Below are 18,992 nucleotides of genomic sequence, written 5' to 3' on the forward strand. Positions count from 1 at the left end.
AGGGCAGTGTTTCCCAACCTTGTGCCTCCAGATGTTTTCGGACTACAATTCCCATCATTCCTGACCACTGGTCTTGCTAGCTAGGGATGATGGGAGTTGTAGTCCCAAAACATCTGGAGGCACAAGGTTGGGAAACACTGCACTAGGGTACCTGGCACACAGTTTAAGTAAAACTGGACAATGCCAGTATAAGTGGCTCAAAACCCTTTAGAGCAGGCATGTCAAACCTGCTAGCAGGACCAGTGGTTGGGGAAGATGGGAATTGTAGTCCAAAACATCTGGAGGGCCGCAGGTTTGATATGCCTGCTTTAGAGTGTCACCTAATCCATCTCTTCACTTAAATATATGCTATGTGGCACCTTTTCCCACACATTGGACCAGGGTGCTGTACCTGATTAATGCGACAGATCAGCCTAGGACAGTATTTATTTAGATTTGTTGCACTCAAGTATTAGACGTGCATCTGCCACTGTAGTTGTCATTTTAGAGTCTTTTAAATATGTCTCTTGTTGATGTAACAGAAATAATAAACAACCTTAACAATAGAAGAAATATTTTGGGTCATTAACAAAAACAGGAAGTGTTTAATCTCATACATCTAGAGCAGTGTTTCCCAACCTTGGGTCTCCAGGTGGTTTTGGACTACAACTCCCATTATCCCTAGCTAGCAAAACCAGTGGAGACAACTGGAGACCCAAAGTTGAGAACACTGGAGCACCAAATCAAGAATCAGTACCTATAAATAAATTTGTCAGAATGGGGAAATGCTGTGGAATAGTCTCTCTGCAGACCAGTAGATAAAATACAGTAGTTTGAATTGTAGTCTTCTTAACCTAGGTTGCTAGGAGAGTGTGATTTGGAGGACAGTGGGGAGGGATGTCCCCTGCTTAACACTTCTTGCCTATGCTGCCCTCCCCCAGCCCCTATTTCCAAGTTCGTTTTCCAGCTGCATGCCTGCCAAGGCTTGAGGAAAGGCTGCAGCAGGAGGGTTCAAAGAGGAACTTAGAACTTCAGGTGCATCACCTCTGATTTTGGGGCTGGGAATAACTGGAGCCAGACCTAATTTATGGAAATGTAAACAGTTTTGGAGGGTGGTTTGGGTTTGAACAAGCCTAGCCTTAATCCAAATAAAATGGAAGTGCTGGGAAACTGGCCAGTCTGGGTGGAGATGTATTGCTGAACCTAGATGGGTTGCACCCCCCAGAAGGATGAAGTTCACAGGTTGGGTGGGAGCACTCCTGAATTTGACACTAATAATGGAAGCACAGGTGGTGTCAATGGCACAGAGTCAAGGAACAGAGCCTTCTAGCTGATGGCCCCATGGTTGCAGAACTCCCTTCCTACAGAACTATGAAGCTACAAAAAGCTACTTCAGTGTAGTGCAGACCTTCAAATGTCCATTGAAGGCTCATTTCTTCCAATCTGACTTTAACATTTTTTAAAAAATGTGGTTGATTCCACTTGGTGCGTTCCTACAGTTCTGGATTCTTATGCTTTCTAAAATGTCACATAATTATTTTTAAGTTTCAAATGGATCTCAGCTTGATCTCATTTAGTTGTATGCTTTCTTTAGTTGTATGCATTAAGACTATGCATTGAAAAGCAGAATATACATATGCTAAATACTTTGTAAAAGCAGAATGGTGCACCATGATTCATTTAAATGACATTCCTTATTTTATTAAACCAAACTTGGATTGAATGGTATCAAATGAAAATTACCTTTAACACAAAGTCTATTATTGTAAGAACTTGTTTTTGGTCCAATCAAGATGAAAACTCACATTATTTATGAATAAACACAATGTCAAAAGGGATATTCTTTCCTTTAGTTGCTGGCAAATTTTCTCCAAATCTATATATATATATATAAATGGTGAAGGTGCATGTGTGTTATTCCCCACTTTTCTCCCACAAGCACTTACCCGATCGTCCTGAAATTTGGCCACAACCTCAGAGTCACATGTGAGCAGGTAATCATGCACTTACACTGACCAGCTGACACACCAAACACAGGTAAAAACATGGATTTGTGTTCCACAAAATTGCGCCCTCCAGTGGACATTCAACGAACAATGGACAAACATACCCCCACAATCCCTCACGCCCTGGAGACCACACCTCCAACAGAGAGCAAACCGCCCCGAGACAAAGCCGCTCCTCAGGGAACCAAGCCCGCCTCGGAGATCGCACATCTGAGAACAGGCCGCTCCCCAGGGACCCACGCCCGCCCAGGAGATCACGTACCAGCAACCCCCTCCCCCCTGGCCAACCCCACTCCACACACACCCCACCGCACAGATCCCACCCCCGCTGATCCCTTAACCTCCCGTGACCCCTCCCCCCGCGCAAGCCCACTCCACACACCCCCACCCCACGGATCGCACCCCCATCGATCCCGCCTCCTCCTGAGACCCACCCCTGCCCCGGAGATCACACCGATCCACACCCCCACACCCACGGATCCCGCCGCCGATAACGCCACCACCCCGGACCAGACTGCCTCCACAACAGCCCTAGGCTTCTCCAAACTACCTCCCGCAACCCCTCCCCCCGAACAAGACCACTCCACACACCCCCACCCCACGGATCGCACCCCTGCTGAACCCGCCGCCTCCCAGGACCCACCCCCACACCGGAGATCACACTGATCCACCCCACAGATCCCACCACTGCTGATAACGCCACCCCCACGGACCAGGCCACCTCCACAACAGCCCTGGGCCTCTCCAAAAGACAAAAATAAATGCCTCACTTCAAAACGTTAGCTAGCTTCTTCCTTTCTTCATAATTTCACACTAAGCCAAACAATTATTTAGCAAGCCTCACAGGCCACATTTAGAATATTGTGACCACTTTGTTCCTTCCTTGCTCCTGCTGCTGCAGCACTACTAAAAACGTTTTACATTTCAACCTGGACTTTTGGTTTCTATCTCCCAAGCAAACCAAAAGAAGGAAACAAAACTTCCCTACTGTTTGTGGATTGTTTGGAACAAGACAAACCATAAGTCTGGGTTCCACATATAATAAACCATGACTTAGCTTCTTATAGCAGCAGGAACAGTGCAAAAATCCGGTTACAGGTTGGCTTAATAAAAACCCTGACATATGTCCTACAAATAAACACAAAATAGATCGTGTTTTCCTGATACAGCAAAACTTTATATTGCAGGGGAAAGTTGTCATAATTCCAATCTCAAAAGGGGACGACCCGGGGGTGGTGGGAAGAGGCGGTGTGATACGTCTGGGACGAGACAGGTAGGGGGAAATCACAGGGAAAAGCCGGGGTGGGGGGAGGAGGGGGTGGGATATGTCATGGATCGACACAGGGTCGTGGCAGTCACAGGGATTAGCCACAGCAACGCGTGGCAGGGCCAGCTAGTTGTTCAATATTTCTACTTATACCTAATTAACAAATTTGGCTTGTTTACTAGACCACTGGATGACAGCAGTATTGTTCATGAGATCACTGAGTCTGGCAACCCCATCAGAGTTATCTTATCCTACATCGTCTAGTTAAAATCCATTGCTCCAGAGAAGCGGACACGGCGCAATGGATTCAAGCTACAAGAAAGAAGATTCCACCTAAACATTAGGAAGAACTTCCTGACAGTAAGAGCTGTTCGACAGTGGAATTTGCTACCAAGGAGTGTGGTGGAGTCTCCTTCTTTGGAGGTCTTTAAGCGGAGGCTTGACAGCCATCTGTCAGGAATGCTTTGATGGTTTTTCCTGCTTGGCAGGGGGTTGGACTGGATGACCCTTGTGGTCTCTTCCAACTCTATGATTCTATTCTATGATTCTAAAATTCATTTGTAGGTGAAGGGAAGCCTGTCACAAGTGTTTCATTGTTGCTTCTGATTAATCTAGGAACACATTTTGACACTCTCCAATTCTGGTCACAAATGAAAGAAGTTAATCTAAATTGGATTCAGCATCATAAAAATGGAAGTCTTGCCCAAATAAGAACAAAAGGAAACTTTGGCAAAAGAAATGCAAGAGATGGAAAGAATCAAGAAGTGCTTTGTCAGAAAAATTAATTGCAACAAGATTAACACACACACACACACACACACACACACACACACACACACACACACACCAGAAGCAGAAAACCAGCTGGGGAGGTAGTTGGATGTCAAGTAAATTAAATGTATGCTAGAAGACAAGATTTAATTAAAACAATGCATTCTTTGTATCTGGTCTTCAGCATGGAAGATGTAGGGCAGGTAGTTTTGCCTGAAATGACATTTTCAGGGAGTCTGAAAAACTGAGGCAAATACTGAAGTCAAGAGATGAAGTTATAGCACTTACAAACAAATTAAAAATGAACAAATCATGAGGTCTGAGAGTTCTTAAATAACTCAAATCTGAATTTGATAGTCTTCTAACAAAATGTGTAACTTGTCTGTAAGATTGCAGAAGGAACTAGGACATTACAGGCAGGTTAGTTTAATGTCTGCACTGCATAAAGTGGGAGAAAGAATTGGCTGGTGTCTGTCTGTCTGAGAGAATTGTGCCTTTGAGGGTAAAGTCAAACTGCTGGAGAGTTAAAGCGCCTGCTGTGGTTGTAGAAACCGAAACAGGAAAGACATGTTTTGCTGCAGCTGGGTCAGAGGAAGGTGTCCGGTTGCGCCGCTGCAAGTGTACCATGACATTTCTTCTCTCTGTGCTCCTCCCAGTGGTCATTCCTCCTCTTGTCACTGCTGTGGCTACCTGACCTCGCTGTCTCCAAGTGGTTGGGGTCTGCAAGGGATTCCCCAATGGGGCTAATGTTGCCAGTCTTGGTAATTTTGTCTACCTGGGCTTCACCATAACCAGGAACCTCTCCACTGATGCTGACCTGGACAGGAGTATTGGCAAAGGCAGCAATGACTCACCTCTCCAAAAGGGTATTGGAAAATGTGGTGCTAATGGAAAAGGATTGTTAAAGACAGCCAGGCGTGCAGAACAACTCATGCTGAGCTTCTGGAAAGGGAAGTCTTGGAGTTCCTTAAATGTCAAAAAGCATGTAAATAGCGGCAATTTGCAGAGACTGTCAATGTGCTGTAATAAGTTTGCAAAACATTTTGGTGATAGAAATGCTTGCATTCCCTTTGACTCTGGATTAAAAGGAGATCCAAGTTGGCAACCGCCTGATTTTGATGGAGGGGTTTCTTCTTGTTTGGCCTGAGGATGTGGATAAGTTGCTTGGAGGAGCAATACTTGCTAGTTGGACCTGTGTCTATCCTAAAACTTGACAGAGGGAGACAGGCCAGTTGGGTGGTGGAGATTGTAAATGCTTCCTTGAAGGACAGCTGTGCCCTTGAGCCTTTTAATGAAGCAGTGGTAAGACCTTTGTTTAAGGAATTGCAACTGGATCCCAGCTTCCTAGATTATTTGGAAGCCTCCAATCTTTCTTTTCTGAGTAAGGCCACAGAGCAGGTAGTAAAAACTCCTTTCCACACTTTCTTGAATTAAGCTGTTTATTTGGATCCTTTCTAATCCGGAAAGGGCAGCAATTGAGGGTGAAAAGACGGTGAGGAGCGTGGAGACCTAGTCTAGGAGGAACAATGAGGATAAGTGATGATTAAGTGGCAATATGACAGCCATATCCAGATATTTGAAGGATTACCACATAGAGGATGGGCCAATTTATTTTCTAGTGCTCCAGAGGGTGGGATTTGAACCAATGGATTCAAATGAAAGGAAAAAGTATTCAGACTACATGAACTGTAGAGTTGGAAGGGACCATGAGGGTCATCTAGTCCTCTTCATTGGAGGCTTTGAAGCAGAGGGTGTTCACCTACCTGAGACAATGCAGAAGTGGATTTCCTACTAAGCAGGGAGTTGACTAGATGATTTCTGAGGTTCCTTTTAAGTTCTGCGAACCAGCTTATAAATCATGACCTTATTCTAAGGACTTAGTGAATCCCAGCTTAGTGAAATCTGGGAAGTTCAGTCTCTGTCTCAGAAGGGATGTAGGCACTACAGAAACCTGTCTGCCAGCGTGTCTGTATGCACCACAAATGGGGAGAAAAGTATAATTGGTGATGTAACATGATAGCTTTTCAGAAGATGTCCAAGTTAGAGCCTTCCACTGACCCAGGACATATGTACTGTGTAATCCTGAGAGCTAAAATACAAGCAAGTCAGTGGCATCAAGACATTTGACAACATCCCAAACACACATCAGCTTCAGATCTTGGATGGAAGTGTTAGCGACAAATTTGAGCCTATTATGCGCATTGTGACTGTTTTGGACCTTTGCAAGTGTTCATGTGTGCACCAAAGATGTGCTCCACCATGTATCTGCAAGACAAGCAAACTGAATTGCCGTGAGAAGTGCAGATACGGCAGCAATCAGGACCTCTGCAACAGAAACAGTCTAAGCTACATTCCCGTACTATTATCTCATGCTATAATGGATCATTTACTGTTTATACTGGATTTATATTGGAAATATAAAATTTAGCACTCAGCGATGCTGATTTTTGACATTGATTGGACCCAAAACAATTTCTTATACAATACCTTTCATTTGATATTCTGCAACCCTTATTTGGTGAAACTTTATGAAAATAAAGCATGGCATTTAACTGAATCACCCAGAATCACTTTATTTCAAATGTTACCCACCCCCCTGCCAATGATGCGTGTTGCCCGCCATCAAAATTCGTAAGCTGCATGCTCCGACAGCAAGAAGACCTGGGAATCTGGGAAAGGGGGATTTCCTATCATTGCCCTCTGCAGCCCTCCCCCTTTGCTACTGTCAGCCTCCTCTGCAGAAGAGAGCAGGGAGCCAGCTGTGAATCAACTAGCCTTGTGAGAAGACCCCACCCACTCTGAACTGAATTGATGCACGAAGACCTCCAGTGAGGAAAAGTCTACTATCGTACTAGATTAGTTTAGCAATGGAACTGATTTCCTAGAGGTGTGCTGGGCTCTTCCTGGAGGTCTTAAAGGACAGGATTGTTGATCACATCTTGGGGGTTCCATACCTGCCAAGTTGCTGTCAGAGAAATAAGGGACCGGGCGGAAATAGCAGACCAGAAGTAGCGCTGCCGCCATTTTGGAACTGGGTGGAGCATGCTCAGAAGTGACTTTTGATGCTGCTTTGCCCAGTTCCAAAATGGCCGCCGCGCCAGAAGTTGCACTGCAGCCATTTTGGAACTGGGTAAAGCAGCATCAAAAGTCGCTTCTGAGCATGCTCCGCCCAGTTCCAAAATGGCCGCCGCACCAGAATAAACTGGGGGAAAACAAAAAAAATCGCTTTTTCAGCTAGGAACAGCTGGAAAACGGGGATTTCCCAGGGAAAACGGGAGACTTGGCAGCTATGGGATTCTCCAGCTTCAGATTTCTTGCACAGAGCCTACAAGGCTCCTCCAATTCCATGATTAACCTGGAGACATACAGTAAGAACGAGAACCAGCTTCAACTTGAAAAATGAATGTCTAGTCCTCATGGTTGCCAAGGATACCCTTGAAGGCTATGTCTACCGTAATAATGCTCCACAGACGTGAGCAATACAGGTACATGTGACCAATTTGGGGATCCTTGAGTAAGAAGAATATGTGGCTCAGACAACATACTTCCCATGTTGAAAAGGCTGGATAACAGTCTGTGCCAAGAAAAGAGAAGTCGGATAGTGTAAAACTGAAGAGGTCCACAATGGGGGAAAGGTTTGAAAAAGGAAGAAAGAAGCAAAGAGAATGTGCTTGTTTGTTTTATTTACTATGGGAAGCAGACTAACATAATGAGTGCTAATGTGGGAGGCTGTGCATCTGTAGGTCATGAAAAGAAATGTTTTGGAAAACATGATTGCTTACCTGTAACTGCTGTTGTTCTTCAAGAGAGGCCCAAAATCATACATCAGGGTAACCAACCACATAGGCTACTTGGTGGAAAACCCTTCTAGAGCCATGTCACATTGGTCTGTGTCAGCGTTTGGCATCTGTGGCAGATCCTTATCAGTAGCGTGGGAGTCTCCTGTCTTTTCAGTGTTCCTTTACCAGAGCCAGTTGCCTGCCTTCTGAATGAATTAGGTTCTTTTACCCCATGCACTGTCAATCCTTTTGGGCATGGGTGGCTCAAGAGAAGAAATTTCAGCAGCCAGGTGAGTGAGAAGTTTGGCATTCCTCTTGGAGAGTTTATCCTCCCTCTTGGAGAGAGACCTTAAAAGAGGCTATTGATTGAGGATATGAGGATATGAGGCTTCTCTCTAAATATATCACATCAACGTTTCTGGGGTTAAAAGACGGATCCAGCAAAGCACTGTCCAACCTCAGTCTGGAACACTCTGCACTCCAACAGTAAGAGGGCACACCACTTCATTGTGGAATAAGGAAGTAGGGGAGGTCTTTGGGCCATAACTCTTAGCATGGGCAATGCTGCAAGACATACAGAACTCCCCTTCTGCCAGAGCGACAAGGGAACCTAGTAAAATAAATGGTGAACTGTACGTGTCCTGCCATGAAAAGCAAAACAGTCCAGCTTCACCTCCATAAAAGAGGCCAATTTCAAATGAAGGTCCTGCCATTATCACTCGGATGGTGTGTGAGAGGCCTCTCTTTTAGATTGACTTATGATGGTATGTGGAAGGCCTCTTCACAACACTAATTCTGCTTTAGAAGGGTTTTCCCCTGAAGGTAGCCAGTTTATTTGGACACCTATGTGTGCAAATTTGGTAAAGATCCAGTTCAAGAAACATATATTAGGGGAAGCAAGGAAGCTCTGAGTGCTTTTATGGTGGAACAATATTTTAAATGCAGGAAAAATAGGTCAGTATAAAAAGTAATATATTGTGATTACATCTGATAACTGAACTAGGGTATCAGAGGCAGTACAATTTTCCATCTTATTGTTATGGATGTTACAGCATAAAGTATTTTAAATGCAACCACTTTCATATCAGCAGCCCCCTTACCCTTTTGTTCTTGAGGAGGAGGCAAAGCACTGAAAATGGTAACTCAGTGTCTAGTCAATCCTTCTAGTCAACTTGTGAACATTTGACTGGCATGTGTTTTAAGGTATGATCATTGGCTGATACATGGAACTAACAGCACTCACAATTTAGGAGAGTCTATGCTTCAAGTATATACATCAAATATTTATACTCTATTTACTCAAGTCCAATGCTCCATTGAATTTAATGTGCACCTCAATGTTCAAAAACTTGAAACCAAGAAAAAACATTTGCTAGCCAATGTCAAAGAGCCATCAAATCTAATGCGCACCTTAATTTTGCAACGTAATTTGGCCAAAAAAGGTGCACATTAGATTTGAGTAAATACAGTATACACCCTATAATTATAACTGCCAAAACCAACAGAGGCTTAGGAGGAAATGTTAAACTGCTCTCAGATTTCATTGTGCAGGCTAAAACACCACAGAAAGAATCACATTACTAAAGCTTTTCTATCTGATGGTGTTCCTGCCATGTAATTATCCCCATTCACTTCAATGGAAGGGACACCTGCCTCTCTGCCCTTGGCAGATGGTACATTTCCATGGGCAAACAAAGCCCAGAGCTGTAAGCGAGGGCTTGATGTTTTCTCTTTTCTCTCAGCAGCACTGACTTATTTACCTACAACAGGCAAATTTAGGTCAATACTGTAATTCAGTGCTGCTGAGAAAAGAAATGGGCACTGTAATCTTCTGGACTTGTTGGTATCTTTAATTTTACTCCAAGAACAAAATAGACCACATATTTAATGCCTTGAGCTCAGATTCAAAATTGATTGTTGAAAGCTGCCTTGAAGTGTCTATGGAACCACACCTGGTCATATATAAATCTTAGGAAATTCAATAAAAATAAGGATGACAGAAGAATCCTGCAATGTGTTGCTCAGTGAAGAGTACAATGTTACAAACAAGATTTTTGTCTGTTGCTCAGAAATGAATTTCACCTCCATTGAAGATCCTCAGAACTTGACCCGCCTAAAACACTTACCTTTAATCACTCTCAGTGATTAAAGGCAAGGAAGCTAATTGACTCAAAAATGTAATCAGCTAACAATTCTACTGAGAATATGTTAAAATATTTACAGCACTTTTCAGGCTGTTTGTTCACCGGAATGGATTCCGTTGCTGTCATTTCTCACCTTCCCCCTCTTTTTCTCTCTTCTTCATCTTCTGCATGGTGGATTCTTGAAGGAGATGATAAACTGCGATTTCGACAAACCAAAGGGCTTTTGATATTGGACCGCTGTGTGTTTCTCTTTTCTGCAGCAACATTGCTGGCTACCTCCAGGCCTCTTATGTAAACTCCCGTATAGCCATGATGATGCAGTTCACTGTGGTTACTCTCATGTCGGGTCAACTCAAAGCTCTGTGTCTTCTTCATAATCTTCTTCAGCGGATGTCTCCGGTGGCGGCTGCTGGTTGTCTGGATTGGTTCCGAACAGCAGATAGAAATGTTGTCCAAATCCTCTGAAACACGGCTAGTCCTTTGAAACCTACCCAAGAGTGGAGTAAGAGTTTGTGAAACCGAAGGTTTAACAGAAGAAGAAAATGGATCGGTGTTTTGAGCAGCATCTTCCTGATGTAAAAAAGGCGACACGTCCACAGATGGGCTGCTACCTTGAAACAGACCGAGTGACTTACTGTCATGAACGTTATTGGCAGTGCTAGAACCAAAGCCGGAAGATTGGCTTTGTTGTGTTGCAGTTTTGCTGCCCAGGTTATGACCGTCCCTCTGGCCAATCTCTCTCAGAGTACTGCTGGGCCCTTCTTTACGGGTACCTTTAATTGCTTCTGAAAGGACCTCTTCTAAGTGGTGCCTGGTCTGCTGGCATTTGAGCCATAAAATATTCCATTGTTTTAGTTCCTCCTTGTTACCCAGAGCAATAATCACCTCACTGACTTTCTGAAAGTTCTCGGCAGAAAACTTTGTAGCGTCTTGGTGGTAGCTTTGCAAAGACTGAACTGCTGGCTGAGAATACTTGGCTTCCACTGAAAGCTTTTCAAGAAACTCGTTACAGTGAACCATCCACTTGGACGCCTGGATGATTAGTGGAAAAGGAGAGAAAGAAAAAAGAATAGTTAAGTGGAGGACATGGATTGATTGGCTGATTTTACTTATATGCAGCTTTTCCACAATGAACTGTGCCCAAAACAAGCTGTTGAGGCTGGGCAGTTACGTCATTACTGGGGTTGTGGTCTTGCCCCCAAGATCCTAGACTGCAGAAACTGTACCCTGTCTCTCAAGAGTAAAGAAAAATGGCTCTCTCTGCTGTACGTATCTATCCAAATCCACCCACCATATTCTGCAGCATGGTAGACTGTGAGCTCTGAGATATGAAGAGTAATCTGTAAGGAAAGCTGTTTTCATGGAAAGTCATAGAGCTGGAAGGGACCCAAGGGTCATCTAGTCCACCCCCCTGCAGTGCAAAGTCATACTGCAGCAGAGCAAAGAGCATGCACACACTTCTGTGATCTACTTCTGAATATAACATGTAGAGTGGTGTAATATGAAAAAAAAAGAAAATAGAAATATTCTTACTCTTTCATAAAATTCATATAGCTTAAGCAGCTTCTCCAGTTCACTTCTCCTTTTCTCGGTTTGAATTGTGATGTTACTCAGATACCTACTGAAAGCCTGAAATTCTTCTTCAGATTTTAATGAAGAATGCTCCTTTATGAGCTGTAGTCCTTTCTGGGAATATTGCTGTAACATAAAAAGAACAACTGGTCTTAACTGAAGTGTACTTTTGGGAGTGGGGCGTCGTATCCAACAGAATGGAATGGGTGCCCTGTCGCAAGACACTAGACAGGAGCAAAGACTTGTGGGAAGTAGGCCGGACTCCCTCAGTTTTCTGGATTTGCCAAACAGAAAGTACCAACAGAGTCCCTAAAGAGAAAAAAAATACCTGCCTACTTCCCACTTCCTTGGCTCCGGAAATTTCTATAATAAAATCTCTAAATTGCTAAGTATCTGAAAGGTAAGGAAACACAACACAAGGAACTTGACGAACTAGCACTCAAGGTAGGCCATACCCCAACAGTGTATAGTAGAGCACCTTAGGGTGGGGTCCATTGGATATGATGCCCCACTCCCAAAACCATACTTCAGGTAAGACCAATTGTTCTTTTTAGTTTGTAGGGCGTCATATCCAATGGAATGGGACATACCACAGTGGAGTCACCAATTCAGGCGGGTCCCATCTCTGCAATACACTGACTATAATAACTGTTGGAGCACCGTTTGACCAAGGGTCGCCTCACCTGAGGACAGCTGGTCCAATTTGTAATGTCTGTTAAGGTGGAAGATGATGACCAAGTGGCTGCCCTACAAATGTCCAACATGCACCAGAACATGAGATGGACAAGGTAATTTAAGGGAATAATAAGACATGAAAATATAGACCTTAATCCACCTCACTAAGGTTGTTTTGGAAAAATTAATCCCTAAGGGTTAAAGGATACAAATATGTAGAGACCACAAAAATGCTGATGTGAAGGAACTGGAACTATAGCTCCCATAGAAAGAAGATGATGAATTGAAGACCAAACGGCTTGAAGACGAAGTTTGTTTTTTGGTAGAGAGGAAGGGACGAAACTATCAGGAGGAACCAAAATGAACCCAGCAGTTGGAGACAGACTTTTGCCAGGCAGGAAGAAAGCTGGAAAGATGACCCCCCCCAAATGGGATGAAGACCCGTCACTGGTTTCATTGTTTGATGTCTCTGCATTTGAGGAAGTCTGGAACCGTTGGAATCCTTGTTTCCCTTGAAAACACTGACAAAAAGGCAAAACTTTCTGCCACAGTGGCCGGAGCGGGCTACTTCAGAGTAACGACTCTACACAGCTCTGCATTTTATTCTTTTATTGGTGCTGCGTATTTACAGTGCTGAAGTCATTGCTATATACACGGAGCCATGTGTTCAGTCGGGTTCAGAACCTCCGAATGGCTTTTGGCGCGTCTTTCTCCAACACAAAAGCTTTGGCAGACCCATCCTCTTTCCCCTCCTCTTTCTGCGTAATTCCGGAGTTGGGGGGATGGGTCTCCCCCCCTTATTTGCCCCTTCCTGTCCCACCTGGGACCCTGGCTCCTCTACCTTGCCTGAGCCTCGGACACGACTTCCTGCTTCCCCACTGGAATCGGAACTCTCTCTGCTTTCCCCTGTGCTCGGGGATGGGCTTGAACTCAGGAGGGGAGGGACTTCGCGATATCCCCTGTCCCTCACATCCACCCCCCTCCCAAGCTCTCCTTCTCCCCTCCCCAGATCCCCCCCAGGTGTCGGTGACGACTGGAAGCCTAAGAACTCAGTACTTTCCGAGCCCGTTGGTGTGAACACCTCCCCCCAGTCCTGCGAGCCCCCCCCTTCCGCCTGGGAGGACGGGAATCCTAAAAAGTCCGTGGCGTCAGAGCTGGTGGGGGTAAAAATGTTCTGCCAATCTGCTTCTTCCTCTGACTGGGTGGATCTCGGTGACGCCCATACCTCGTCCTCTGGTTCCTCAAACTCCGCTTCCCAGCGCCATTGTGAACTGCTCTCCCGTGCTTCCTCCCCCTCCCCCTCCCTTTCCATGTGCCAGGGCTTGGGTCTGTGGGGAAAGAGGGCGTGAAATTCTTCTACCAGGAATTCCTCCTGTATCTGAGTGGCTGGGACCCATTCATTCTGTGACGGTGGAGCATCCTCCCATGCCATGAGGTACTCCAGGCCCCCCACCCCTCTCCGTGAATCAAGGATGGCCGTGGCCTCATTGAGTTGCTCCCTGCCTTCCCTCTGCCCCCCTCCCTCGGGGGTTTGTTCGCTGTCTCGGAGCCTGCTGCTTTCCCTGTACGGCGACAGCAGCAATCTATGAAACACTGGATGCACCCTCATGTCCTCTGGCAGTGCCAGCCTGTATGCCACCGGGTTTACCTGCTGCGTGACCGTGAAAGGGCCCAACCTTCTGGGTGCCAGCTTCTTGCACCTCCCTCTGGTGGGAAGGCCCTCCGAGGACAACCAAACCTTGTCCCCCACCCTGATGACCTCCCCCGGTCGCCTGTGGCGATCTGCCCCCTTTTTGTACGCTTCCTTGGCCCTCTCCAAGTGTTCTCTGAGCTGCTGGTGCACCGTCTCCAGCTCCTCTGCCCAATCCTCTGCCTGCGGGCCCTCCTCCTCCTCCTCCCCCTCCCTCTCCGGGAAAGATCTGAGGTCGCGCCCGTAGTTGGCCTTAAAGGGCGACACTCCTGTGGAGACGTGCACCGCATTGTTGTAGGCAAATTCTGCCAGTGGCAGGCGATCCACCCAGTCCGTTTGCCTCTGGCTGACGTAGCATCTCAGGTACTGCTGCAGAATGGCGTTGACCCTCTCTGCCTGTCCATTGGTCTGCGGGTGCCGAGCTGTCGACAAGCTAACCTCCACCTGCAGGAGGTTCATGAGCCGCCTCCAGAACCTGGAAACAAATTGGCGGCCTCTATCCGAAATAACCCTTAAAGGTAATCCATGCAGTCTGAATACGTGGTCAACAAACAGTTTGGCTGTCTCTTCTGCAGAGACCGCCCTGGCACACGGTATAAAATGGCACATTTTGGACATAAGGTCCACCACCACCAACACTGCGGTCTTGCCCCTGGATGACGGCAGGTCTGTGATGAAGTCCATTGACACTACTTCCCACGGCCTGTGCGGGGTGGCTAATGGCTCCAGCAACCCTGCTGGTGCTGCTCTGACCACCTTTGCTCGTTGGCAGGTGTCACAGCCCCGTACATAGTCTCTAACATCTTCCCGCACCCCTGGCCACCAGAAGTGTCTCATGACTAGGTGAGCGGTTTTGTCCCTTCCAAAATGACCCGCCGTTGGGTTGTCGTGCATCTGCTTGAGGACCTTACGTCTAAGCTGGGTGGTGGGCAGGTACAGTGCACCCTTGTAGAAAAGCAGCCCCCTGCGGTCTGTGAAGTCTTTTGCCTGCTCCCTCCCCCCTCTCAGTTCTCTGAAGATGCGGGTGGCAAATTCATCAGCTGCTGTCAGTGCTGTGAGTTCTGCCTCGCTCACCACTGCTGCTCCGCAGGACCATGCTGATGGGGGGAAAATGTGCCTGGGTGCTGGTGGCAACTCCTCCTCCATGTACTCTGGCTTGCGGGATAGGGCATCCGCCCTGACATTCTGCTCCCCCGGGATGTAGTGGATGGAGAAGTTGAAGTTCGAGAAGAACTCTGCCCACCGTATCTGCCGCTGGTTGAGCACCCTGGCAGTTCTCCAGAACTCCAGGTTCTTGTGGTCTGTGCACACCTGGATGGGGTGCTTGGCGCCCACCAGGAAGTGTCGCCAGTGCTGGAACGCAGCGTGGATCGCGAGAAGTTCCCTATCAAACACTGTGTAGTTGCGTTCTGGCTGGGTCAGCTTCCTGGAGAAGAAGGCACAGGGTCTCCACTCTCTGTTGGCGTCCAGTTGCAACAGAATCGCTCCCAAAGCCTTGTCTGAAGCATCTGTCTCCAGGCGTAGGGGCGCATCCTGCACCACGTGGAACAGGTGCTGGTCTGAAGCGAACACCCTCTTGAGGCTTTCGAACGCTGCTTGCGCCTCCGGTGTCCACCGGAACTTCTGCTTGCCTCTCAGGCAGTCGGTGATAGGAGCCGTGACACGAGAGAAGTTCTTGATGAACTTCCTGTAGAAGTTGGCGAAACCCAGTAGGCGTTGGGCATCTTTGCGCGTCCTGGGGCTGTGCCAGTCCAGGATGGCCTGCACCTTGTCCATCGCCAGCCCCTTGTCTGACAGCTTGTAGCCTAGGAAGTCCACCTCTTTGGTGTGAAACTTGCACCTCTCCAGCTTCACATACAGGTGGTTCTCCTTCAGGCGCTGCAACACCTCCCTGACATCCTTCACATGCTGCACTGGGTCATTGGAATAGATAAGGATGTCATCTAGGAAGACCAAGCAGTTCTTGAAGAGGAGGGACCCCAGGACGTGGTGCATGAAGGCCTGGAAGCATGCTGAGCCCCCTTGCAACCCGAAGGGCATCACCAGATATTCAAAAGAGCCCAGAGGCGTGAACATCGTGGTTTTCCACTCATCGCCTTCCCGGATCCTGATCAAGTTGTACGCCCCCCTCAGGTCTAGCTTGGTGAAAATCTTGCCCCTGCGTGCCGCTGTCAGGAGATCGTCCACTCTGGGCATGGGGAAAGCCACTGGCTCTGTCACTGAATTGAGCCGTCTAAAATCCACCACAAGACGGCGCTGTTGCGTGTCTTTCTTGTCCACCCAGAAGACCGGGCTGCCCCCTGCTGCCTTGCTTTCTCTGATGAACCCCCGTTTGAGGTTCTTGTCTATAAACGCACGCAGATCCTCCAGCTCCTGATCTGACATGGCGTACAGCTTGGCTGGGGGTATCGTTGCCCCTGGCACCAGGTTGATCTGGCAGTCAAAAGACCTGTGTGGGGGTAGGTGGTCGGACTCCGCTTCGCTGAAGACCTCCTGCAGGTCCCAGTATGGTTTGGGTATCGCCTCACCCCCCTTGACGTGCATGGTGGCCACCGTGGCTATTGGAGGCCCCTCCCCTGGTTGGTGCTGCATGCAATGTTCCAGACAATAGTCTGAGCCAAACGTGATGCATCTCTGGTGCCAACTGATGGAGGGGTCGTGGCGCGCCAGCCAGCTCATGCCCAAGACGATGGGGGGGTCTGAGATGGTGGTGACGTTGAATGCCAGTGTCTCAGAGTGCCTTCCCACCGTCATTCTCATGGGGGGGGGGGTTTGATGAGTGATGGCCCCTCCCAGCAGCTCCCTGCCGTCAATGGTGGCTACGTGCAAGGGAAAGTCCAGCTGCAGAAGCTGTATTTGGTGCTCTTCTGCAAAGTTTCTCGAGAAGAAGTTGGCAGATGCACCACTGTCAATTAAGGCGAGGACTGTCAGGGGATAGCCATTTGGGAGCGTTAGCGTCACTTCTAGAACCACTCCTGCTCTGGGAGGGGTGGGCTGGCTCTGTTCCTCGCTGTGCGGGTGGGCGGGCTGGGGCTGTTGTCTGCTGACTGCGCCTGGCTGCTGCCCCTTGTCTCCTGCAACCAGGCTTTCCCGTTTCCCTGCTGTGGTGCTGCATCAGTGGGGGAGGGCACAACCGTTCCCGCCTTTCCTTGCCACTCTCTGCGATGTGGGCAGTCTCTGACGAGATGCTGGGGGGAGTTGCAGAGAAAGCAATTCCCGCCCCTTCCCTCCTTGCGTCTTGTCGCCGCTGGGGTTTGAAAAGCCCCCGCGCACGCGCGCTATCAATTTGCATGGGTTCCTGGTCCTGGCTGGTCCCAGGCGTGGCTTGGAAGGGTTGTTGGGGGAGTGGCTTCTCCTGCGACCGTGGGAACCAAGCCCGCTTTGCGCGCGTTGCTTGCTTGTCGTTCCACCGGGATTCCTGTCTCACCCCCACCGCCAGAGCCGCTTTGCTCAGCTGATCCATATTACTGGGCTTTGGACCTCTCGAGAGCTCATCTTTCACATCCTCATTCAACCCCAGGTAGAACGCCGCTTCCATCGGAGGCGAGTGCAGTTCCCACCCCAGTCTGTGCACTAGCATGGTGAATCTCGCCCAATATTCGCGAACTGTCATTGTTCTTTGCCTTAAATTATGCAGTTCCTCCTTGGTCTGGTCCATATGACTATCGGACGCATACATAGTTTTTAAAGCCTCTAGAAATAGTTTGACATTCTTCATGCAAGGATTTTTTGTCGCGATTAACGGTCTTAGCCACTCCCTGGCTGCCCCTGTAAGGTGTTCCACAATAAACGCTACCCTGTGCTCATCATCAGGGAACTCATCATGGTGCAGCTCAAGAGCATACACGATCTCAGTCTCAAAGCCATGATATTCCCTCGGGTCTCCATTGAACTTGCTTACTAGGGTCCCCGCTCTCCTTCCCGGCAGCACTTGGAGTTGGGGGGCCCCTCCCGCCTTGTTTTTCTCGGCATCCAGCTTGTTTTGGAGCTCTACCGCCACCGCCCTTAATTGCTGCTCTTTTTCCTGAAGCGCTCTCACCTGTTCCGCAAGTTGTAGCCGGTCCTCCTGGACCTTCTTGGTTTCTTCTTTAGCTGCCTTTAATTCCCCCTGTGCCTGCAGCGCCAGTTGCTGCAGGTCCTGTTGGGCTTTCTCCGCGATCTGCCGCCATTTCTCCGCCTCTGACGCACTCATCCCGGCAACTCCAAAGTAGCCCAAAAAAAGATTCGGAGGTTGCTGTCACAGTGGCCGGAGCGGGCTACTTCAGAGTAACGACTCTACACAGCTCTGCATTTTATTCTTTTATTGGTGCTGCGTATTTACAGTGCTGAAGTCATTGCTATATACACGGAGCCATGTGTTCAGTCGGGTTCAGAACCTCCGAATGGCTTTTGGCGCGTCTTTCTCCAACACAAAAGCTTTGGCAGACCCATCCTCTTTCCCCTCCTCTTTCTGCGTAATTCCGGAGTTGGGGGGATGGGTCTCCCCCCCTTATTTGCCCCTTCCTGTCCCACCTGGGACCCTGGCTCCTCTACCTTGCCTGAGCCTCGGACACGACTTCCTGCTTCCCCACTGGAATCGGAACTCTCTCTGCTTTCCCCTGTGCTCGGGGATGGGCTTGAACTCAGGAGGGGAGGGACTTCGCGATATCCCCTGTCCCTCACACTTTCCTTTTAACCTTTGATGTAATAAGGACATCTTTCAATGCCCCTTCCCCAAAAAGGTGATCACCAGAAAAGGGAACGGTAGAAAGGTTCACCCTTAGATGCTGTGTCTGCCTTCCAAATCTTTAGCCACAAGGTGCGTCTAGCTGTTATTTGGGACGCCACTGCTCTAGCTGAAAATTGAACAGAATCCATTTATAAAGGCCTGAGCCTTTAGCTTAGTCAGAATTTGGCATTGATGGGCCGCATCTTGGGGAAGAGATTGCAATAAGTCCTCAAGCCACACAATGCATGCTTGGGCACAAGATGAAGCAACACAGGAAGCTCTTAAGGAAAGGGCAGCTACTTCATGAATTTTACATGGAGCAAACTTTAGCCTCCTGTCAGTCACATCCCAGAGTTGAGCATCTCCCTCCCGGGGGACCAGATGACGAGATGGAAGATTTA

At 47.9% G+C, this 18,992-nt stretch overlaps 1 protein-coding gene across 3 annotated transcripts in view; it reads right to left on the reverse strand.

Moving 5' to 3' along the window:
- The window catches only part of PLEKHG4B (pleckstrin homology and RhoGEF domain containing G4B), a 123,606-nt gene that overhangs the window by 23,747 nt on the left and 80,867 nt on the right, over positions 1–18,992 (reverse strand). For all 3 annotated transcript variants that reach the window (XM_088654928.1, XM_088654929.1, XM_035134775.3), the window contains 2 exons: positions 11,480–11,644; positions 10,080–10,978 (listed from right to left, as the gene is read on the reverse strand). In XM_088654928.1, the coding sequence (XP_088511054.1) occupies positions 10,080–10,978; positions 11,480–11,644 (1,064 nt within the window). The remainder of the gene's footprint in view (positions 1–10,079; positions 10,979–11,479; positions 11,645–18,992) is intronic.

This window comes from Zootoca vivipara, chromosome 12 (genome assembly GCF_965207765.1).
Source record: "Zootoca vivipara chromosome 12, rZooViv2.hap1.1, whole genome shotgun sequence".
NCBI lineage: Eukaryota > Metazoa > Chordata > Lepidosauria > Squamata > Lacertidae > Zootoca > Zootoca vivipara.